We start from the raw sequence: 23,277 nt of genomic DNA, 5'->3' as shown, positions 1-23,277 counted from the left end.
GGACGGAGGAGCCTGGTAGGCTACCGTCCATGGGGTCGCTAAGAGTCGGACACGACTGAGCGACTTCACTTTCACTTTTCCCTTTCATGCACTGGAGAAGGAAATGGCAACCCACTCCAGTATTCTTGCCTGGAGAATCCCAGGGATGGCGGAGCCTGGTAGGCTGCCGTCTATGGGGTCGCACAGAGTCGGACACGACTGAAGCGACTTAGCAGCAGCAGCAGCAGCAGCAGCAGCACTAAGTACCTACTACGGGCCAGACTCTGTCCTGGGGATGAAAGAAAGACAAGGTCCCAGTCCTCATGAACTTCTAGATTTGAGGAGGTTGGTAGACACTGAGCAAGTAATTAAGGGTCAAGAAGTGTAACTAAGGAGGGAACAGAGAGATCCCAGGGGAGAATCAAAGATGGCTTCCCCAGGTGACATGAACTATAATGGAAGGATGAGGGGAAGCTGGGGTTGAGGCATTTGCAGAGCTAGAATCAGGCAAGGCTCCTGCAAGGGGTTGGGACCAGCTGGCTGTCCGGTTCCATGAGCACAGGCATCACCAGACATCACTGTTCTGAACACCTTGAGGGCAGGAGCTGGGCTGACTTGTCTTTTCCCTCTGCCCTGCCCAGCACAGGGCCTGGCCCTAAAAAGTGGCTTCGGGTGTTAGGTAGGTGGTCTGATACGGGCTCCCAGAGCATGGGCATCTCCAGATCCTAGGTGCTCAGAGCTGATGGCCTGAGATGTCATGGGGAGCCCTTATGGCGCATACAGATGGGCATCTGAGGCCCAGAGGAGGAAGTGGCTTGCTGAAGGTCATCCCGCCAGTCAGTGTTGGAGGCAGAACAGGAGCCCACATCTGCCAGGTTGACCTCAGCTTCCCCACTCCTTTGTTTTGACTTCAGATGGAAAATCCCGTCACAGAGAGGGGCCTCTACCGGGGTGGGATGAGAGGAGCAGGAAGCGAGGCCAAGAAGGCTTCATTCATCCCCTCCCTTAGCTCTGACACCTTCAGGGGCTGTTTCAACTGCCTCTCCTCCCTCCTCATGGAGGCCCCAAATCTGCACCCCCCTCCCCCATCCACCCCCATGGCACAGGGCCCAGGTTCTCCTGGAAATCCCCCTCAGGCCGCCCCCCCCTCTTTCTGCCCCTGAAGCAGGGCTGCCAGCGAGATCTGTTGCTCTGGGGTGGCTACACCCTGTGGCCAGAAAAATCTCTTAATCTGTTGTCTGCAGAGGGCAGAGGGGGAGCCTCCCTCCACCCACCTGCCCCTTGGAAATTCCCCTCTCCCCAAACCCTCAAAGCTGTCTCAGCTGCTCTTGGCCTGTCACATGCTGAAGAAAACTAATGAGAGGAGGCATTGTATATTGTTGAGGCTGCAGTGAATGTGCTGGGGTGGGGAGAGCAGGTACACCCCTCTGCCCCCTTCTGAAGACCCCACCTTCAGCCCCGTGGCTGACTTGGGGAAGTAAGTGGGTGGAAGCAGCTTCCTTGTCCACCTCCCCACATTACTATACTCCCCAGGACTCTGGGCTCCATCCACTGTCCTGGGGGCCTTCATCAATCAAGCAGGGTCACTCAGCAGGGTGCTCAGTGTTGGCTTGGAGGGATCAGACAGAGACAGCTCAGCCTGCCAAGGGCTCAAACCCTGAATCTTCTGGCAAAGTGCATGCTTCCCAGGAGGCTGCTGGTGGGGCCTCTTCTAAGTAGGATCTCCTGCCTGCTTACAGACACCCTCTCCTCCAAGTCCCTAGCCGGGTGAGGGTCAAGAGACACTCAAGCCCTGTCTTGTGGCTCCAGGAGTTCTCGTCCATTCGTCTTCCATAGCACCTACTTCTTCCCACCAGTCATACCCCAGGCTCTCCTCGGCACTGGGCTCACTGGTAGTACTCTGCCCCCCAGGCCCCGGAGCAAAGCACAGCCTTTGCATTGGAAGGATATAAGACTGGGGGAGTGCCTTAGCCTTTTCCGCCTGTGCCTCTTCACCTCCACCAGCACTTAAGGTGCCATCACCACCACCTCCGCCAGTTTCTGTTCAGCATGTGGGGCACACCCACTGTGTGCCAGACACGATCTGAGCCTGGGGCTACTAAGAGGAGTGAGAGGATCACTGTCCTTGAGAAACTTGTTTTCTGGTTGGACAGGGAGATGCCCAGGAAACTAACTGTTGCCTTGAAACAAGTGCTGGTATGGGTGTGATCAGTACTGTATCAGCAGAGGGAAGCCCTGAGAACTGGGCTGTGGAAGGAGGGGGGCAAGGAAGACATGGAGAAGGACACTGGCTAGCAGGGCCCTGGAGACAGGCAGAGGTGGAAGAGGAAGGAGCATGTGTGAGGCCTGGAGGTGTCAGGCCTTGTGGCTCCAGTGGGGAGCCACAAGCAATTCTGTGTCCTGGGGCCCTGAGAATGAGAGGGGTGTGGTCAGAGATGAGGCTGAACTGGTGGGCAGGGCTAGCTCCTGCAAGGTCTCCTGTGAAGGCCATGGCACCTTCTAAGCTCTCTGCGAGCCTGTCCTCACTCCATTCATGCCGAGGGGTTTGGATTTTACTCTTGCGTTTTCTCTCTGCTCTCCCATACCACCTTTCCCCTTCATGGGCTTCAGGTTCCCCACCTGTAAATTAAGAGAATTGGGCCAGCAGATCTCTGAGGTCTCATCTAGCTCTAACATTGGGACCCTCTTCTCTGTGCAAAGCAAGGAGTCTGGTGCACACAGCATGGTATACAGTGTGTGCTCAGTAAGTATCTTCTGGGTGGATGAATAAAATACCAGCCTCCAGGGACTGCACTGTTGTCAACCTCAGTCTCTTAGCAAGAGAGGGGCCTCAGGGAGGGTGTGGATCAGCTTTAATTCTCCCATCTTGCAGGGCAGGAACAGGGTGTCTTAGAGCCACTGGGCAGAAGAGGCAGTGTGGTGTAGTGGAGGGGCTTGCCCAGGTGGCAGAAAGATGAGCCATGAGGGGATTAGAACTGAGAACTGTGGACTTCCAGTCCAGTGGATGCTCTCTCTATACCAGGCTGCCCCTGGTTGGAGAGATGGTAGAGTGACCATAAAGGAGAGTCACTGCTCAGTATGCAGGACCCTGGGCAGGTCCTTGGACGCAGGGCACTTGTGAGAACATGAGAAGTGGATGCCTTAGGTAACCTGGAAGGCTTTCAGAAGAGGTAAAGCTTGGCTTGGGCTTTGAAAAACACTTATATAAGGGGAGATGAGAGAGGGGGACAGATGCACAGACATGTATTGTTTCATGTATGTTTACCCATGTGCTCCATGACTTACACATATACCCCCCCAATGTAGATATGGGTATGTGTGTGCATGCTAAGTCGCTTCAGTCTTGTCCACCTCTTTGTGACGCTATGGACTGTACACCAGGCTCCTCTGTCCATGGGATTCTCCAGGCAAGAATACTGCAGTGGATTGCCATGCCCTTTTCCAGGGGATCTTCCCGAGCCAGGGGTCAAACCTGCATCTCTTATGTCTCCTGAATTGGCAAGAGGGTTCTTTACCACTAGCACCATCTGGGAAGCCCAGATATGGGTGTATCAAATAGACAGTTGCACAGTCATACTGATCCACAAAAGCACATGCAAATTACACAGTCTTAGAGACAAACCTTTTCACTTACATGCACAGAAGCAGACTGTTACACACTCAAATACACAAAAATCAGTGATATTACATCAGTTTTAGAGTCAAAATTACACAGGCAAATACGCAAAACACAAATCCAAACCAATGTAAACAGACTCAGTTATACAGGATACAGGCATGTGGTCACACTCAGAGAGGAACCCACATGTTCAGGGTCACAGATACACAACTACACAGCCACATTCAAGCACACAAATACAAATACCCAAGTATGTGTCCTTCAAGGTCATGGAGAGGCACAGATAAAGTGGAGGGGTAGGTAGCTTGGAGCAGTGGGTATTGGTCTCAGTCTGGGTTTGAGTACTGGCTCTGTAGCTTAATGCTATTTGACTTTGGGCTCAGCAGTTAACTTCATGGAACCTCAGTTTTCCCATCTGTAAAATGGAGATGATAAAAAGGATACCTACCTTATAGAATTGTTTTGTGGATGAAACGAAGTAATGCATGAAAGCAGTTATCACAGTGCCTGGCACATAGTAAGTGCTATATAAAAGTGTTCTGTTATTATTTTGAACACAGTTACTACAGAAATATAGTCAGATAAATATATTTGTACAAACAAGCAGAGACAAGAGATACGCAGACACGAGACACTCACGGGGTAGTGGTTGGTTGTCCCTAGCAGCAGCAAGGTTCCGGACCCCGCCTATCTGGAGCCCGGGCCCCTAGTTCTCTTGGTTCCACTGCAGTCCTCAGAAGCAGTCCCTGGCCTGGGAATGCGAGCGACCCGCCGGCCCCACCTGGACAGGCCCGGCCGTTCCCAGAGCAACTGGGCGGGGCGGCTCAGCAGGTCTCCCAGGTCCTAGGAGAGGTGGAGCCTGACGGAGCTGCGCCAGGCCCCGCCCCTCTGCCGGCCCCACCCCTCCCCGGCCATTGGCCGCAGGGCCCGGGGGCGTGGCCGAGCCGGGGCTGGGGGCGCCCGCGGTGGCCGCCCGCGCTTCTCTCTGCCTCCCTCCTGTGGCTGCGGGCCCGGCAGCCGGGCTGGTTGGGCTGCGCTAGGGTTCCCGCGCCGGCTCCCGCGCCCACCATGGGCAACTCACACCACAAGAGGAAGGCCCCCAGCGGCCCCCGGGCCCGCAGCTTCTGGCGGTTCGGGCGGTCGGCGAAGCGGCCGGCAGGTAGGGGCTGGGGTGGGGGCGGGGCAGGCGGGGAGGAGGGTCTGCCTGCCGCAGCCGCCGCCGCCGCTGCTGCCCCCTCCCGGGGCTTGTCGGGTGTGAGTTGGGGGGGGCCGGGAATCCCCCGCACAGACCCCACCCCTCACATGCAGACAGACACATGTACGCACGAATACCCGCGGGCGGGCACACGTACATGTTCATAATATACGCGGTCACATACACAACACTCACTGAGAGGTACGGACATGCAGACACAAAATCACATACACGTTCACACCCACACCATCGTGGGACCCACAGATCCTGAGACACAGGTACACCTACCTATGTATACGACTCATAGAGCCACACAAACACCGCCACACGCACAGATTCAGGCACAATCATTCATGTAGGTAGAGGTGCCCAACGTCTTAGGCACACATATGTACACACAGGTTCAAAACTGCACAACCATCCAGACCCTAAAGCGCTTATACATACACGGATGCACTCACGCACGCACATTTGGTCCCCAGGCTTTAGCCCTCACAGGCTGAAAGTTTGCAGGAGGGAGGGGAGACAAAGGTGAAGGGGAGAAGCAGGGAACCGGGGGCTGGAGACTCAGGCCGCCTCCATCTGGCGTGATCGGGAGTCGGACTGGTTCTCTGGGTTCCCTCCCCACCCCCATCCGCACCGCCGCTGCCTCTGTCTGTCTCCCTTCCCCCCCACCCGCGGTCCCCGTGGTCGCTGCCGCATCTCCCCCTTTCAGTGCAGCCACCAAGCTGGAACGCAGCCCTTCCCGGCGTGCTGCGGGATCCCTCCGCGTGTCACATTCCATCCTCCAAGTCGGGGGGGAGGGGGCAGAATTGGGAAGGCCTCCAGCTCCAGGGCTGGGAGCCGGAATTCCTGGTTTCCCCCAGCCGGTGTGGCGATTTAGGGTATCCCCGCGTCCCAAGGGGTGTTGTGGAGGAGGGGCTGTCGAGAGTGCCTAGTTCCCTCACCTGGTGAATCCAGACATGGGGTAGGGGCAAGACAGTGAGCCACCCCCTACCCCACAAGATAAGGGGTCTCCAACAGAGTCTGGTGTCTGCTGGTCTTTGGGAATGAGAGACTCCCAGAGAAGATGGCTTGGGGGAGGGGGCTCCCTGTTGTGGTGGGGGAATACACTCATGTCTTCCCAGGTTCCACATTCCTAGAGGTTCTGAGTTGAGCCTGATGATCTCATCCCTCCAGGCAGGGGGCGACAGAAAGGGCCAACCCTGGGAGTTAGGGGGTCTGGGTTCTCCGAGTGTCTCTGGTATGGGCTCAATGACCTTGAGCAAATTGCTTTCACTTTTCTGGACCTCCCTGGCTCCTGGAGGAGGCCTGTCTGTCAAATTAGGGTGGCATAGCTTAGGTGACTTCTTGGGATCCTTGCAGTTTCTGGCTGGTTATTTTGTGGTGAAAGGTACCGAGATCTAGAGAAGGTGGGCTTATCCAAAGTCATTGCCTGCAGTGGTCTGAAGAATAATCATGGTTATTAGGAAGAAGGTTAGTTAAATTCTCGTAGGCTCTCTGAGGTTCCTCAGAAGATGGGTTGATGAAAGACTCCTGAACCTTCCAGTCTCCCTGTCCCAGTAATCCTGAAATCTGGGCTGTGCCCACCTGTCTCTCCTCTTGGAATCTGCACTGAGGGGGTGAAGCTGGGGCTGGGGATCTTCATCTGCCCTCAGATGGCCATTCTAATCTGATGGTGTCCTGAGAACCAACTGTGGGTCCAGACTTGTGACCATTTGTGGTGGGGGAGAGAGAGATTAAGAGGGCTGTGTTTACAGTCTTCTGCCCTCCACCCCTTAAGGAAGAGGCCTGGGGCTTCTAGCAGCCCTTGCACTCTTCCAGTTCCTGCTACAACTCAAGGGTCAACCAGGCTTTGAAGGTGTTCCTAAAAACCCAGAAAGCAATGTCAAGGCAACACAGAAGTAAGTGTGGGGGCCAGGCAATATTCTAGGCTGTATTAAAAGACTTTTGGTTGGGGTCTGTTTTAGAAAACCGGGGAGCTGGTGTTAAAGAAGTTAACTGTTGGGACTTCTCTGGCAGCCCAGTGGTTAAGACTGCGATTCTACTGCAGGGGCCTAGGTTCAACTCCTGGTCAGGGAACTAAGATCCCACATGCCCATGTGGAATGGCAAAAAAAGAAAAAAGTTAACTGTATTGTTAACTGAACTGTTGGTTAGATGAGAGAACCTGGCCAAGGATGCACTTCAGCTGTGGGTATGGTCATGAACAAAGGCTTTGACATTGAGTATGGAGGTTGGAAAGAAACGTAGTTGAGGCTTCTTCCTTGTGCCTGGGAGGAGAAAAAGTGAATGTAAACCTCAGTCTTTTATTTTTACTGTTGCTGAGGATTCTGAGGCTTCCATGGCCTCAGCCTCTGCTGACACAGGCCTAGATATGGGACTGAGGCTTGAGTACTTAACTCATTGGTTTGGTCTGTGAAAGGATGAGGGAAAGAATGCCAGGCAAACAGAGAGGGCTGCAGTCTACAGGCCATAGGGAGCCAGTGAAGGTGTTTGAGCGAGGGAGGAGCCTATGAAAGTGGTGTGTTAGGAGGATGGCAGGTGCAGGCAGGACAGGTTGGGGGGTGGGGTGGTGAGAGTAGAGACTCATAGAACAGTTTGGAGGCTGTTGCAGTAATCTAGGGGAGAGGTGGTGAAGTGAGGGCTGGGGACAGGGTGAGGGCTGTGGGAGTGGAAAAGGAGTGGCAGCTGCAGAGACACTGGGAGGAGATGGCAGAAGTGATCGGACCCAGGATTAATCAGATGTTGAGCTGTATGGGCCACAGAGGGCTGTGAAGGCTCTACGCCTGAGGCTGCTTGACTGGGGGATGGTAGCAGAGATAATGCAGAGATAGAAAAGAAAATGAAGTCGCTTAGTTGTGTCCAGCTGTTTGCAACCCCATGGACTGTAGCCTACCAGGTTCCTCCGTCCATGGGATTTTCCAGGCAAGAATACTGGAGTGGGTTGCCATTTCCTTCTCCAGGAGATCTTCCCAACCCAGGGATCAAACCTGGGTCTCCCACACTGTAGGCAGATGCTTTACCGTCTGAGCCACCAGGGAAGTCCTATGCAGAGATAAACCCTATGCTAAACCCTTTACATCAATTAATTCATGTGTCCTCCAACTGTTTTACAAGCCAGAAGCTGTTGTTCTCCCCGTTTTACAGATGAGGAAGCTGGAGCTCAGAGAAGTTAAGTCACTTGTCCAAGGCTACTTAGCAAGGAGGTTGCTGAATGGGGATTCACACCCAAGCCTGTCAGATTCCAAAGACTGTGCTCTTAATTATTTTAGGTATAGATGGATTTCCTCCTATGATGGAGGGGCCTGCAGGTCCTCTGATGAAGAAAGCCTGAGGCCCTGGGAGACTGGGACTCTGTGGGGAGCAAAGGTGGAGGAAACACTGTGGAGGAAGGGCAGGGATTGAGGACTAAGCATTGAACCCTCCAAGGCCTTGGCGAGGGAGCTAGTGGGCAGTGGGAGGGGAAACTGAGTTTCAAGGAAGGGTCGGCCCTGTGTTGCAAATGTCCTTGAACCATAGAGAAGGGTGAGGGTGGATGGGGAGAGGCCTCCTCACTGCTGGAAAGACATTGGAACCCGCTAGGATTGTTTGACCTTGGTTCTCAGGAATCCAGCTCAATTCTCCCAGCCCCAGGCCAGCTGGGCACTTAGTCCTGGGAAGGTTGGGGGACTGGTGGAGGATGTGAACTGGGAGCTCAAGGAGTACCCCCAGCACCCTGCCCGCCTCCTGTTCCCACATGCATTATGCTGTCAGGTTTACACACATAGTCCTCCTCTTGGTAGGGTTTATTTTTCCCACTTTGCAGATGAAGAAACTGAGGGACAGGACCCAGTCATTGGTGGAGTCAGACTTCCCCTGCCTCTGGACCTGGAGCCCCAGGGCCACAGCTGGGAGAAGGAGTGCTCCTGTTACCCCCCCTGCCCCCTTCCTTCTACTTCTCTTTCATTTGACTAGGGTGGGATGACTTGTGATCAACTGTAAGTCTAGACTTGTTTGTTGAAGCCCTGGGCTTCCAGATAAAGGGCTGGGCCAGCCCTCTCTGGTCTGAGGGATCTGAGATAAGCTGAACCCCCTCGCTGCCCCAGGCCCTGACCCAAAGTGAGAGACCACTCCCCTCTTTCTAGGGGCAGAGTCATACATGCCAAGGGCTCTTTAAAACTTGTCTCCCCAGCCCTCCCACCTCATAGAAACTGAGGCTCTGAAGAAGGCAGTGCCTGGTTCAGGATCAGACTGCAGTGGAGGGCAGTGAGAGCTCAGGCCTAGGACCTCTGAATCCCAGGGCCGTGGGATATCTGGTGTGGGATCCGAACTGCCTTTCCTCCCAAATGGGGGTTAGGGCTACCAGATGGGGCTAGGTCACTGAGGAGCTGATAGGAAGCTGATGTTAAGTGTCCCTTATCAGACTTTATCTTAAAAATGGTTCTTAACGCCACTTGAGATTTGAAGAGCGCTCTGCAAGTGGATGGGAGAGGAGGCCTCTGGTGGCATGGGAAGAACAGCGGCCAGTCTGAGCTGGCCTCACATCCTGACTCTGCCATTATTAGCTGTGTGACCTTGGACAGGTCACTAACCCTAGGGGAGTGCCTTTGTATGAAGAGGGGCCTTTAGTGAGACCATCTGTGTCTCAGTCAGCACTCAGTCAGTGCTAGCTTATTTATTGTTGTAAGTAAAAAGGCCCCACAGGGCTTCTTGGGTTGCTCAGTGGGTAAAGAATCCACCTGCAGTGCAGGAGATGCAGGAGACACAGGTTCGATCCTTGGGTCAGGAAGATCCCCTGGAGAAGGGCATGGCCATCCACTCCAGTATTCTTGCTTGGAGAATTCCACGGACAGAGGAGCCTGGCAGGCTATAGTCATTGGGAGTGCAAAGGGTCGGACATGACTGAGCGACTGAGCACACACACACAAAAAGGCCCCACACCTGGAGAGGCAGAGGCTCCCTCTGAGGATAACACTTTGCCTTTATACTTGGTTGCATGGCTTTAACTTTCCCAGGCACTCATGAGTGGGGATTAGTCCTACCTTGCAGATACCCTGAGAGGCTGATTCGTTTGTTCAAGGCCTGGAATCCAGACCTTCTGACTCCCAGCCTTTTTCTCTCCTGGCTTCATGGTGACTGCCTCTCTGGCATCTATAAAATGAGGATAATCATGCCTTGAAGGAACAAAGGAAAGGGTTTGGGAAAGTCAGAATCGCACCCTGGCCGAAAGAAATTATTATGTCATTGTCAGCAACAGATACTGACCCGGAAACTCATTATGACATTTACTAACATTATGGTAGCTAATTCCTCCCTGTGTTACTGTCTGTTCCCCCAGGCGCCTGTGGGATGGGATCCTCCCCTCCCTGTCCCTGGCACTCCCTGCCCCCAATATTTACCCTAGAACTGGCCTGTCAGCTCTGCCCAGGCTGGGGTGGAGCTTCGCATTGAGAAAAGGAAGGGGGATTCCCATTGTGCAGAAGTGGGGTGCAGAGTTCCCCCACTTTGGGCCATGACTGAGGCTACTGTCCTCTTCCCCCTCTTCAACCCCTTAACCTCCCGAGACTTAGGGTCACTAAGGCATTTGGAGTGAGACCCGGGTTCTGGGCTCAGCCATTTCCTGGTTGGGTGACCTTGAGCAAGTCACTTTCCCACAAGTCACTTTCCCACAGGCCTCCTTGCGTTCATTTGTAAGAGGGGAGCTCACACCTTCCTTTCAGGTTTCTTGTTCCTCGAGACAGTAGAAGAGAAAGTGTGTCAAGAACTGTAAAAGAGCCTCCACCTGAGAGTTATATTCACTTCCCTTTGTCTTGCCTCTACGGGAATAAAATCTACCCATGCTTTGGATGCTGCTCCTATAGGAAGGCCCTGGTCCCCTCTGGGCCTTGGGTGGCCCACCAGTATAGCTGCAAGGGGTTGAGACGCAGGGGCCTCCAAACACCCTGGATCCTGGATCCTGGCTCCAGAGCGAGGCCACCTGGGCAGCTGTGCCCTCCCCCTTCATTCCTCTCCCCTGAGTCAGGCCGGCCTGGCTGTGGGCGCGCCACAGCCCCCGCCCCTTGCTCTGGAAAGGGGCAGGTTGAGGCCTCACCCCATGGAGGATGTTGCCAAGACAGTGTGTACGCATGTGCACAGGTGCACGTGGCCTTGGAGGGGCAGGGGCTCCCCATTCCTCCCTGTTCCCAGGCTCAGGAGGGCCCCAGAGCCACAGATACATGCACCTGCCTTCATGTACAAGAAGCCACCTAGCAGGGCCCTGCGTGAATCTGTGCAGTGGTGCTCACATGGCTTAAGGAGGCATGGATGTGCTTTGTGGATGTGGTCGTGAGGGGCCCGCCTGTGGGTGTGGCCCCAGTGAGACATTTTGGAGGTGTGAGCTGCACACCTCTGCTGGTGGATGGTATCTGCAGGTGTGCTTCCTGGTGTGCCCTGCATCTTGGGAGGCGTGGCCAGGATCAAGGTGTCTTCTCAGATCCCGGAAGCCTCCTCCCCCGGGCAGGTAGGCGGAGGAGGCAGCACGGTGAGCCTCAGCCCGGCTGCACCTCTGGACTCTGCCTGGGCAGAAGGTCATGGAACACGGACTCCCAAGTGTGGCCTTTGCCAAGGTCCTTCCTTGGCAGACTCCCTCTGGGCCTCAGTTTCTTGGAGAGGTGCATGCTCTCCACCCGAGATTCGGCTTGCTGAGCCTCTCCCCAGAGGAGCTACAGGTGTGTTGACCTGTGCCTGAAGTGGCTCAGAGTGGCTTCGGCCCTGGCCAAGCCACAGTTGGTTGGGGACAGGGTGTTGCTGGGGGAACCAGATGTTATCGAGTGTAAGAGCCTTGGATCAGACTGGGGAATTTGTAGCTGTGGCCCTGACCGCAGGCTGCAGGCCTGGGACCTTCACGAGCTGATGCTCCCCCCGGCCCCACCCCCGCCCCTGAGTTAGCAGAGCTCAGCCCTTAGTTTCCCTGGTTGGGGGAAGCTGAGCATGACTTGGCCCTGCGGGGTTGAAGGCTCCAGTTTTGGGGCCAGCCAGAGCTTGGGTAGTCTCCTGGCTCTCTGAGCCTCACAGGTCAGTTACCAGGAAAGTACCTTTGAGTACCTACCTCAAAGGACTGTTGTCAGATCCGAGAGGGCAGAGACTGCCTTCCACCAGTGTCTGGCATGGTGCGTGGCATGAGTTAATCACCCTACAAGTGTCAGTCTACTGCTCTTTTCTGTTTGAGTGGGACTCATAAGAGGGGCAAATGGGTCTGGCCTAAGAGGGAGGGAAGAGTGGACGATGTGGCCAAGAAACCTCCCATCTGTGGGGGTGATCTCCGCTTCTTCAGAGAGGAGATCAGGTTTGTAGCTGGCACAGCGGGCAGAACATGGCTTTTGGATTCAAGTGGTCTTGAGTGCCAATGCTGCCCCGTCATTTACCAGCTTTATTATAATGCTTCCCCTCTCTGATGTCCATTATCCTCATCTGTCAAGTGGAGATAAACATGCCCACTTCTTTGGAATTCCCTGGTGGTCCAGTGGTTAGGATTCTGGGTTTTCACTGCTGGGGCCTGAGTTCAACTCCTGGTGAGGGAACGAAGATCCTGCAAGCTATACAGTGCAGCCAAAGGGAAAAAAAAGTCTACTTCTTAAAAGCATTGTTTAGATTTCAGTGATCTGTGGATATATACTATGTAGCCCCACAGAATTTTGTTCTCCGGAGAGGGATGGCTCAGCTGTTTGTGTGAGTGGTCAGTGAGAAGTGGCACAACAAGTGGAGGAGGACCAGCAGAAGGATCTTACGGCATGGGAGCCACTGTGAATTCTTAGAACTCTAGGGACTCAGAGAGAGAGAGAGAGAGAGAGGTGCTGTGAGAGAGGGGTGTCCTCAGGTGAGTTTGGGGGACTGCACTTTATGGTTCAGAGACCTTTTCTTCCACAGTCTCAGCTACTCTTTTTTTCTTTCTTTCGGCTGAGCCGCCTGTCATGGCATACAGGATCTTAGTTCCCTAAGCAGGAATTGAACCTGTGTCCTTTGCAGTGGTAGCACAGAGTCTTAACCACTGGACCTCCAGGGAAGTCCCTCAGCTAGCTACTCTTTCTGGAGTTGCCAGGGGCAATCTCTTTTAACACTGTCAATACTCAGTTTAACCTTTAGTACTGCCCTCTTGGAGTTCTTTGAATAAAATCCAGACCCTGCCAGTGATTACGGGGCCCTCCCTGACCTAGCTTCTGCCTCTTCTCACCTGCTGTCTTTTCTCTCCCTTGCTCACCATATTCCAGCCACACTGGCCTCCTTTCTGTTCTGGGAAACCCACCCCACCACTCCTGCCTCAAGGCTTTAGGCTTGCTGTTGCCTCTTTCTAGAAGATTCTGTGCCCAGCACTTGGCCTGGGCGGCTCCTTCTCATTCTTTAGGTCTTGGTTCCCATGGCTTTCCTTTGATGCTCCCTCAAGTTAAGCACTTCCTGTCACAGCTCCTCAGCCTTCACTATCTGAAGTTATTCTGCTAGTTCACCTCATTCATGTATTCATCAAATATTTATTGAACTCATTGTATGTGCCAGACACTAGAGATACACTGGTGAACAAGGTAAAAATTCTCTCATTAGCTATAGCCTCTAGTACTAGTTTAATAAATATTTGCTGATTAAATAAATGTCTTACAAGAGTAGTTATTGGCCTTGTTTCCATAAGGAGTCGTGACTTGTATGTGATGGAGCTGGATTTGAACCTGGACCTGAGTTCCCTGCAAGTGCCTTCCTGCCCCCACTCTTACTGCCCTCATCTATGAGCTGTTTCTTGGCTAATTCTGTTCTCCTTGCCTGGTGATCCAGCAGAGTCACTGAGTCACAGAGTGAGACCAGTGGGAAGGATCCTGGGCAGGAGGAGCAAGAAGTTTGTGTGGAAGGCCTGCCACTGTTGTGTGGCCTTGCAGAGTTCACAGTGCTTCCTTGTGGGGTTGCTGATGTCATATCACCCAAGTGGGAAAACAGTCCTTTGGAAAACCTGGGGCTGAACACACACAGGAGGGGCTGTTAGCACCTGCTACCATGATGGGTGTCTCCCTGGCTTCCCAGCATGTGTCCTGGGCTAGCTCCCACTCCTCCAGAACCTCTGCCAGTGGCTTTGCCATCCCCACAGGCAGTCCTGAGCCTCCGCCTGGCCGCTGCCTGCTCTGAGATCCTTCCCCAGGGAAGCACCCTCGCCAGCCAGGAGGACTTGGGGCTGGGCATCATGCCAAGTCTAGTTTAGTGGCTCTTCCACCTCCCATCTGGCAGGTGGGACCCTTGCCTTAGCTGTGGCTCCTGACTATTTAGAAAGACTTGGGAACGGGGTGGGGGGTAGGGGGGCGCAGTGGGCGGCCCCTGGAGTTGACTATCTTTGACCCTCCTAGTCATCGCCTCTACCAGAGCGGGGTATTCAGAGACTCTGGGCCTCAGTTTCCCTGTTGGAGCCTGGGAGGGTTCCTGTCCCAGCCGCGCACTCGGGGGCGGGGTCGGTGGTGGGCGGGATCAGTGGCGAAGGTGGGAGGAGGACCTGGGAGCAGCCCCTCCCCCTCCTCTGGCTGGAGCCGGCGCTCTGCAGCTGGGCTCTGGCAGACTCGTCCCCTCAGCGCTGGGTTCTGGCTAAGAAGGCATCGCCGGGCGTTCTGGAGAGGTCAGCATAGGGGACGGCCCCAGTGGCGCCTGCAGTCATGGTGGTGTTCCTGGGCCGCCACCTCCCGGCGCTCCTTGGGCTCTTTAAGAAGAAGGGTGAGTGGGTGTGGCTTGGGGGCTTAGATGAGGGGTCCCCGACACCCCCATTTGCCAGACCCTTCAGTAGGATGGGGGATCGAAGACAGGGAAGGTCATGGGATGGGGGCTGGTAATGAGGCCCTACTGCCTTGTCGGCCGCGATGCCTTTGTCCACTGCTCTTCTGCTGCCTTTGTCTGCTCTCTGCTTGTTCGGAGGGTGGCTCTAGGTGTCTCTGACCTTGAAGCCTGCAGCCCTCGGGCAGGATTGCCTTCCTCCAGGGGTGCTCATACTTTACTGGGTACATCCCAGTACTTCAGTTCCAAGAGATAGGGCACCTCCTCCCAGGTGGGCTCAGGTGTGTGGGAGGATGGCAGGTGGGGAGCAGAGTGGAGAGGAAAGTAGTGACCCTGGAAGTTGGGGAGCAGGTCAGGGAAATCCTGTTTGAAGGCCTGGGGGTTTGTTTTGAGGGGAGGGGCCTCTCCCCACTTTCTTCTAGGATATGGGCTTTCAGGCCTGGATTAAGATGTAGGGGCCAGAGCTTATTAGAATTTTGGGGGGCGCCAAATGGCCCCCAAGTGTGGGTATAATTCAGGAGTCCCCTCTGGGAACCTGGAGTTTAGTCTTGGCTCTGACTTCGATTTGCTGGGTGACCTTAGGCAAGACCTTTCTCCTTGGGGCCTGTTTATGGACTTGTAAACTCAGGAGATTAGGGAGAGGATCGCTGAGAGAGGCTTCCAGCTCTGACCTTGTGGGTTTCCTGAGGATTCCCTGGGCAGGAGCTCAGCTGTTGAGGAATGGGCTGAGGAAGGAGGAAGGGACAGGTCAGGTGTCTGGACTGAAGACCCTGAACTTGGGGCGTGGCCCTTTAAAGGGCTTGTTTTGTTCCTGTCACTCCACAAGGTGCTGCCAAGGTCATGTGACCCTCACAGAGCTTTTGCTTATGTTGTGGGTTCCATTTAAAGGGGAGCTGGGGCTGCACAGTGCTGACACAGCCCCCTATTCCCAGGATTAGATGACCAGCTCCTCCATGGGCAGGGCCTGTAACAAGATCCTTTGTAATGGATCCCTGGCTCCTTGGCATCAGGGCCTGGGCCTCGGGTAGAGGGGGATACCTGGGATTGGTCCCCAAGAGAGGCCGGAGCTGCCTCATCTGGGAGTGGAGGGGCCGGGGTCCATCTTCTCCCCTCCCTTGCCTATCCTTCCACTAAGGGACAGCTGCATGGGTGAGTGGGGGACCCAGGAGGCCATATCCTTGGTTTAGCCCACACTCCAGGACTTCTGGGAATCCAGTTATGACCCGTGTTAGTGCCCACCCCTTCCCAGTGTCCCGTGTGTCTTTTTCTTGGACCTGGGCCAAGGGGGTGTACAGAAAGGTGGTTTGTCTTTCTGTAAAGTGGAGTTCAGAATCTGGAGACAAGAGAAATGTATTTGCTCTGGCCTGTGTGTACACCGGAGTGTCTAACATAGGCCTCTGAGTGACAATTGTGTGTATAAATGGGTACTGTTTGCATAGATACAGAATGGAGACTGTGGGAGTCATGTGTATACCTGGGGGCTGGGTGTGCTGTGGTGTGGTCACGCAGATGTGGTTATACTTGGATGCTATTTGTTTGTATACATACTGGATAAAGCCTGTGGGTGTTGTGTGCATATATGGTGGGCATATGTGCCCCTATATGGGGCCCTTTGTGTCGTGTGGGTACTCAGATACATGTACACTTGGATACAGCTTGAATATGTATCGAGTTAGCCGAAAAGTTCATTTGGGGGTTTTTCCATAAGATGTTATGGAAAAACCAGAACGAACTTTTCAGCCAACCCAATTCTTGGGGGCTGTGTGTATGGAGTGTACACCTGGGGACTGTGGGTTGTGAGTACAGACTAGGAGAAGTCTGTACCGGGCAGGTGCCCTGTGCACCCTGGGGACTGTGGGTGCCCTTGCTGCAGTGTCTGTGCATGCCCAGGACCCAGATGCCTTTGGGCTTCACTTTCCTTCCTCCTCCATCCCACCAGGCTCTGCCAAGGCTGAGAGCGACAAACGACTGAGTGTAGGGCCCGGCCAGGGGCCAGGGTCTGTAGTGGATGACCACCAGGACAATGTCTTCTTCCCCAGTGGGCGACCGCCTCACCTGGAAGAGCTACACACGCAGGCCCAGGAGGGGCTCCGTTCCCTCCAGCACCAAGGTAACTGCCTCCCTCCCCTTCCAGTGACGCTTTCAGCTTGCAAAGTCAGGGGCCTGGCTCAGCATACCTTTCTGATGTCTTTCAGAAAAACAGAAACTGCACAAGGGTGCCTGGGACCATGGAGACACCCAGAGCTTACAGGTGCGCCCCGCCCCCAGCTCAGTCCTGACTGTATTCCTCCCTCCCTGCTTGACTTGATCTCTGCCAAGTATGTCTTTGAACCTTTCTGGATCTGTTTCCTTTCTGTATCGTGAAAGGCTAGACTAGTTGCCCACTGAGGGCTGGTCTAGGATAGCTCTGGCTGATGGCTGCTCAGTGCTAGGTGACACTGGGGCAGGTTGGAGGGATGAATCTGAGTCAGAAGTTCAAAAGGGGGAGCCTGCGGAGGCAAGGGTCAGCCCCACTCACGGCTCTGGGCTGATCCTTCTTCCCCTAACAGTCTTCCCGCACTGGACCAGATGATGATAGCATCTCCTTCTGCAGCCAGACCACGTCCTACACGGCTGAGAGCTCCACAGCAGAGGACGCGCTCTCCATCCGCTCTGAGATGATCCAGCGCAAAGGTGTCTGCTCACCAGCCAGGGATTCTTGGCCAAGGGATGGGGGGCGGTGGGCACCCAGCACCTGCAGCTTTCCCTTTTCCTCCTAATCTAGTGTTTTCCAAGACTCTGTGACTCAGTGAATTAAGGAAACATAGTACCCTATGTCCTCTTGGAGATTCGTGATGAACATTAACTGAAAAGCAGGATAGTTCAGAGTTGAGAAACCTGGGTTTGAGCTTCCTGTTGATACCGTGTGATCTTGGGCCAACCCTTTATCTCTCTGTGCTTCTGTTTGATGTTCTATAAAAAGGAGGACAAGAATATTTACCTTATGGGAACGAATGCCAAGTGTTTAGAACACATAATAAGTGTTCACTAAATGAAAATTATCATTACTGACCTAGTAGAACCTTGGGGAAGAGCATCTAGCTTTAACCCAGTTCTGCCCATGCCTACTTGACGGCGGAAATCTTTTTTCGCAGAGCTCTCATTAATACTCTGTAAAAGTCGTGCTTGGCAGAATGTGCCCCAAGACCTTCTCTAACAGTTTCTCTCCCCGGACTGGCCCCCAGGCTCCACTTTCCGGCCCCACGACTCCTTTCCCAAACCATCTGGAAAGTCGGGGCGGCGGCGGCGGGAGCGGCGGAGCACGGTGCTGGGACTGCCGCAGCACGTGCAGAAGGAACTCGGTGAGCACCCCGTTGAGGAGGCTGCGGGTGGGAGCCCTGGCCCACCCCTCCTCTGACTCCCGCCCACATCTCAGCTGACTCCCTCATCCTCCTTGGTCCATTCCAGGCCTGCGGAATGAACGTGAGCCACCAGGTACGCCTCGGCCTCCGGGTCCACGGGACGCTGTACGCATTCCCACAGTGGACGGCCGTCCGGCAGGCCCGGCCGCGGAGCCGGGGGCCAGGGTGTCCCTGCAGGCGCTGGAGGCAGAGGCCGAAGCCGGGGCCGAGGCCATGCTGCAGCGCCACATCGACCGCATCTACCGCGATGACACGCTCGTCGGCCGGTCCACGGGGGCGCGGCCCCCGCCGCTAACCCGGCCCATGTCCCTCGCAGTGCCCGGACTGACGGGAGGGGCCGGGCCTCCAGAACCCCTGAGCCCGGCCATGTCCATCTCGCCCCAGGCCACCTACTTGTCGAAGCTGATCCCACACGCCGTGCTGCCGCCCACCGTGGACGTGGTGGCCCTGGGCCGCTGCAGCCTGCGCACCCTGAGCCGCTGCAGCCTGCTCTCAGCCAGCCCGGCCTCCGTCCGCTCTCTGGGCCGCTTCTCCTTGGCCTCCAGCCCGCGACCCCGCAGCCGCCACCCTTCCTCCTCCAGCGACACCTGGAGCCACTCTCAGTCCTCTGAGACCATCGTGTCTGACGGCTCCACCCTCTCCTCTAAGGGTGGCTCTGAGGGCCGGCCAGAGGGCTCCGTGGCCAACAGCAGCGTGGCGCCCCCTCCCCAGGGGGGCAGTGGGAGGGGCTCTCCCAGCGGGGGCAGCACGGCGGAAGCCTCGGACACTGTCAGCATTCGAAGCGGGAGCCAGTTGTCTGGCCGGAGCGTGTCCCTACGTAAGCTGAAGCGGCCCCCGCCGCCTCCCCGCCGGACCCACTCGCTCCATCAGCGCAGCTCAGCTGTCCCTGATGGGCCCTTGGGGCTGCCTCCCAAGCCGGAGCGGAAGCAGCAGCTGCAGCCTCCCCGGCCGCCCACCACTGGAGGGTCGGAAGGGATGGCGGCTCCGCCCTGTCCACCCAGCTCCGCAGGCGGCTGGGTGTCTGGCTTGTCTCCGGGTGGCTCCCGGCGCCCCCCACGCTCCCCGGAACGGACACTCTCACCCTCCAGTGGATACTCGAGCCAAAGTGGTACCCCTACCCTCCCTCCCAAGGGTCTAGCAGGGGCCCCTGCTTCCCCAGGCAAGGCCCAGCCCCCCAAACCAGGACGTGTCACTTCCCTTCGATCGCCTGGGGCCTCCGTCTCCTCCTCCCTCACGTCTCTGTGTTCCTCTTCCTCTGATCCAGCACCCTCAGACCGCTCTGGTCCACACATGTCGACCGCCCTGGGTGACAGGTTTGTCATACCTCCTCACCCCAAGGTGGCCGCCCCGTTCTCCCCACCTCCCTCTAAGCCCAAGAGTTCAAACCAAGCTGCCCTCGTTCCTGCTGTAGTCCCTGGGTCCGTCTCTACCACCGCTGCCAGTCCTGAGTCCCCACCCACTCCCCAGACATCCTTGACCCCACCTCAGGCATCTCCTGCTGCCTCCAAAGACCAGTCACCCCCTCCGTCCCCACCCCCATCTTATCACCCACCCCCACCCCCCACTAAGAAGCCAGAGGTGGTTGAGGGGGCCCTGTCTGCCCCGGAGACCGCTGAGGAGCCCCTCCAAGATCCCAACTGGCCCCCTCCCCCACCTCCTACCCCAGAGGAGCAGGACCTGTCCATGGCTGACTTCCCACCACCCGAGGAAGCCTTTTTCTCTGTGGCTAGCCCTGAGCCTGCAGGCCCTTCACCCCTCCCGGAGGCCTCTTTAGCTGCTGTCTCCTTCCAGAGCCAGCCCTCTGGTACCCCAGACCCTCCTCCAGCCCCACCAGCCCCACCTGCTGCCGGCTCTGTCGCAGGGCTTCTGGCCAAGGCCCCTCGGAAAGAGCCAGTGGGCTGCAGCAAGGGTGGGGGCCTTCCCCGGGAAGATGCCAGCGCACCCCTGGTCACACCCTCACTCCTGCAGACGGTTCGGCTGCGCTCTGTGGGCGTTCCCACGGGGGCTCCAAATCCAGGATCAGGGCCATCGCCCCCCCAGAAGCCACTCCGAAGGGCCCTCTCAGGGCGGGCCAGCCCTGCGTCTGCCTCAGGGCTCCACGCGGCTGTTCGGCTCAAGGCCTCTAACATGGCTGTCAGCGCGGGCCTTGTGGGTGCCCAGCCCAATGGACCACCTGAGGCAGAGCCACGGTCCCCTGCCTCTACGGCCAGCTTCATCTTCTCCAAGGGCACGAAGAAGCTGCAGCTGGAGCGGCCTGTGTCCCCGGAGACCCAGGCTGACCTCCAGCGGAACCTGGTAGCTGAACTAAGGAGCATCTCAGAGCAACGGCCACCCCAGGCCCCAAAGAAGCCACCTAAGGCCCCCCCGCCCGTGGCTCGCAAGCCTTCTGGGGGCGTTCCCCTTCCCACCTCCCCCAGCTTTCCTCGGGCTGAGCCCCTTACTGCGCCTCCCACCAACGGGCTCCCCCATGCTGAGGACAGGACTAAGGAGGAGCTGGCAGAGAATGGAAGTGTCCTACAGCTGGTGGGCCCAGAGGAGCAGAAGCTGGGCCCGCCCGGTACAACAGGTACAGTGGGCTGGGAGGGGTGGGGTGTTGAGTCCAGCACTGGTCATGGGACACAGGTAGCGGAAGTCCTGCCCTTAGGGACTTGCTCTTGGATCTTGAAGGTTTTTCTGGTCTCAGGGTGTCTGGGAAGGGTGACCTGTCACCTCCGATGAGCTCCATTGAAGGAGTTTGGTATGAGGGTCTCTGGAGTCAGACCTACTGAGTTTGAACTCCAGCTCTGCCATTTTATCCACCCATCCTGGCCTTGAGTTCCTCACTGTGAAGTGTTGAGGAGTGATACTTTATAGAGGCAGAGGGAGCATTTGTAAAATATCGAGCCCCGTGCTGTTGGCACGGTAAGTAAAGTGAGGGGGTGAGGATGTGCCCTGGGCTCTTAGTGGCCAGAACCAAACTTGGGGGCCCCTGGCTGAGTGTCCCTTGTTTGCCCTCCGCAGACCCACAGAAAGAGCTGGTCTGACCACCAGACACCTCGCTGGCACTGCTGACCCATCCCAGGAATACATTCTCAGGGACCTGAGCGGCTCCGAGGATGAGAGGATACGGCAGACACTTAACCTAATGGGGGGCGCCTGCAGCCTTAACCTCCACGGTCTTCGGTATTTATGCAAGCCTGTGTGGATCCTGTCCTCCAAGTCACCCAGCTCTCATGCCTTTTCCTGAATGGACTCACCTCTGGCAGCAGCCGCTTCAGTCTTGGCCTTAGCCTCATCTTGGAGGAGGTAGCTGGTGGGAGTGGATGTCTGCGCCCCCTGCTGGTCACAGAGATGGGGGACCAGAGCACCTCATTTTTTTTTCTTTTCATATCCAAATCATGCACATGTTGTAGTCCCGAATCAAAGCACTTTTGCAAAGTGGCCGCATGTCCATCCCCCAGGGCCCGTGAAGCCACATTCCAAGGGCCTGTTTACATGGCAGCAGCATCAGTCCCCAGCAGCCAGCCCATGGCTGGGACTAACCTGTCCCCCACCCGCTCTGATCCAGTTTGCTCCTTTTAGTTCTTGGAGGTAGGCAAGTTGTATTCCCACAGGCTTCTCCAGGCTGGAGGCAGGAGTGGGGCTGTGGCATTCCAAAGCACAAAAGGTACAGCGAGGGTTAGCCCCCCCTGTGCCTCAACTTACCACCAGCCAGCTTCCTGCCTTCTAGTTCTGCCAGGTGCTTCATGCAGGGGACAGGAAGTGGGAGCCTGTCAAGGTCCAAATGGGTAGTGGAGAACACCAGAAGGGAGGCTCACTCTGCCCTCTGAGAACAGAGCAGGGAGTCATGTCATGGGTCACTTGGCCCCATTTCACTTGATCAGGTTGGGGTGGGCGAGCATGACTCTTTAGAGGCAGGAGCCCATGGGCCGTGGCAGAGCAGGGTCCCTTTCAGCTTGGCAGAAGTACTGAGGACATGGATGAAAGGCTGGGGCTGGGGCTGGCAGGGAAGAGCTTCTTTGGGCAGTGGGCCGGGACCTGGCCCTATGGATTTTATCCTTTCTTTACTCTGCTCTGTGCACGTCCTTTCTGCAGCTGCCTGTTAGTGCAGGTGGTTCCACTGGAGGGGCTGACACTGAGTGACAGGATGGGAAGCCAAAGGTGCATCTATTCCAGACTCTTCCCTAGTCAAAGCGGGGGCACTTGGCGCTCCTAGGGGCGGGCTGAGCGGTTCCCCGCATAGATGTTGGTCTCTGCTACTGATCTCCAGGAATCTTACCGATCTTTCCATTTTCAACCTGTGCCACCTATGTTGGTAAGCTAGTTTCCTCCGTGGCTCCACGGGAGTAACCCTGGTGCTTCCTCCCGCTGCAGTGTGGCTGTCACCAGGGTTGCCCTTTCTGTATTCATCTTCTTTCTTCAACAGTGACTCAGGCTTGAGCTGGATAAGGAACCTTTTTAGCTGCTTCTTCACCCAGGAGACAGGTTGACCCTCTCCCAGAACAAGAGCTGGAAACACAGGGGATGTAGTGGGAGAGCCCAGATTCCTCTGGCCCTCTCTCACTACCATCTTCTTTGTAGCTATAAACCAGTGTCCTTCCCTGCCCGCTGGGGATGTGTTGTGCCTGCCCAGTAAGATGGGGAAGACAGTCGGTAAACCAGCTCTGCTCAGAGCTCCTGATCAACCTCCTGGGAATGAGGGACTAGGACCAGGCCAAAGCTTCCACATCAGGCCTAGGCAGCAGCCGCAGAGCTGCTGGAGGTGGGAGGGAGCCCACCTTCTGCCTCTTTCCCTCCCCTCTCTTTGTTACTGCTTATCTTCAGTTAGTCCTCTGAGCTTGTTTCCCCACTGGGTGGGACCGAGTTGAAAGGAGAAGGGAGGATCTCCCAAGAGGCAATCCTTCTTTGTCCTCTGGGGTAAATGAACTTGACCTAGTGCACATGGAGACCAAAAGCCTCTGATTTTTAATTTCCATAAAAATGTTAGAGAGAGAAGTATATATATATATATATATATTTCTTTAAATTTTTGAGTCTTTGATATGTCTATACACAATCTGTTCCCTCTGCCCTGAAGCCGAAGTGAGACACATGGAAAAACTCTGTGTGGGTTTCATTCAAAGGTGTTAATTAAATGATTAAAACTTGGCTGTGGCTGCTGCTTCTTAATGGAGAGGGTCAGGGTGGTGGTCTGCACCCACATTTAGAAAGGAAAATGTTCTGGACCCCAAAGCGAGCCTTTTCTGCTCAACACAGCTAAAGGGAAAGTCAAGGTATCTGCTGTCCAGCCCAGTCCACCCATGTCCCCATTACTGCTTCAAAAGTCCAAGATACATGCAGCCCTAGGCA

At 55.8% G+C, this 23,277-nt stretch overlaps 1 protein-coding gene and 1 long non-coding RNA gene across 4 annotated transcripts in view; one reads left to right on the top strand and one right to left on the bottom strand.

Moving 5' to 3' along the window:
• Nucleotides 1-23,076, top strand: part of NHSL3 (NHS like 3) — a 28,278-nt gene extending 5,202 nt beyond the window's left edge. Inside the window, exons 1-7 of one of the 3 annotated variants that reach the window (XM_081585780.1) lie at nt 4,542-4,757; nt 16,488-16,658; nt 16,744-16,799; nt 17,098-17,221; nt 17,773-17,889; nt 17,996-20,515; nt 20,950-23,076. In XM_081585780.1, the coding sequence (XP_081441906.1) occupies nt 4,667-4,757; nt 16,488-16,658; nt 16,744-16,799; nt 17,098-17,221; nt 17,773-17,889; nt 17,996-20,515; nt 20,950-20,972 (3,102 nt within the window). In that variant the 5' untranslated portion in view covers nt 4,542-4,666 and the 3' untranslated portion in view covers nt 20,973-23,076. Of the gene's footprint in view, nt 1-4,541; nt 4,758-14,376; nt 14,492-16,487; nt 16,659-16,743; nt 16,800-17,097; nt 17,222-17,772; nt 17,890-17,995; nt 20,516-20,949 lie in introns of those variants that run through there. The other 2 variants (XM_081585781.1, XM_081585779.1) reach the window with 2 other exon arrangements.
• On the bottom strand, nt 14,565-18,809 carry LOC145543643 (uncharacterized). The gene is made up of 2 exons (XR_014080926.1): nt 18,343-18,809; nt 14,565-17,500 (listed from the first exon to the last, which is right to left on the bottom strand). It is a non-coding gene; the product is annotated as an uncharacterized LOC145543643 (long non-coding RNA).
• Nucleotides 23,077-23,277: the final 201 nt, after the last annotated feature.

This window comes from Giraffa tippelskirchi, chromosome 3, assembly GCF_054371585.1.
Source record: "Giraffa tippelskirchi isolate mGirTip1 chromosome 3, T2T-mGirTip1v1.2.pri, whole genome shotgun sequence".
In the NCBI taxonomy this organism is placed as follows: domain Eukaryota; kingdom Metazoa; phylum Chordata; class Mammalia; order Artiodactyla; family Giraffidae; genus Giraffa; species Giraffa tippelskirchi.
The sequence above is the reverse complement of the archived record's forward strand: the minus strand, read 5'-3'. Positions and strand labels throughout refer to the sequence as shown.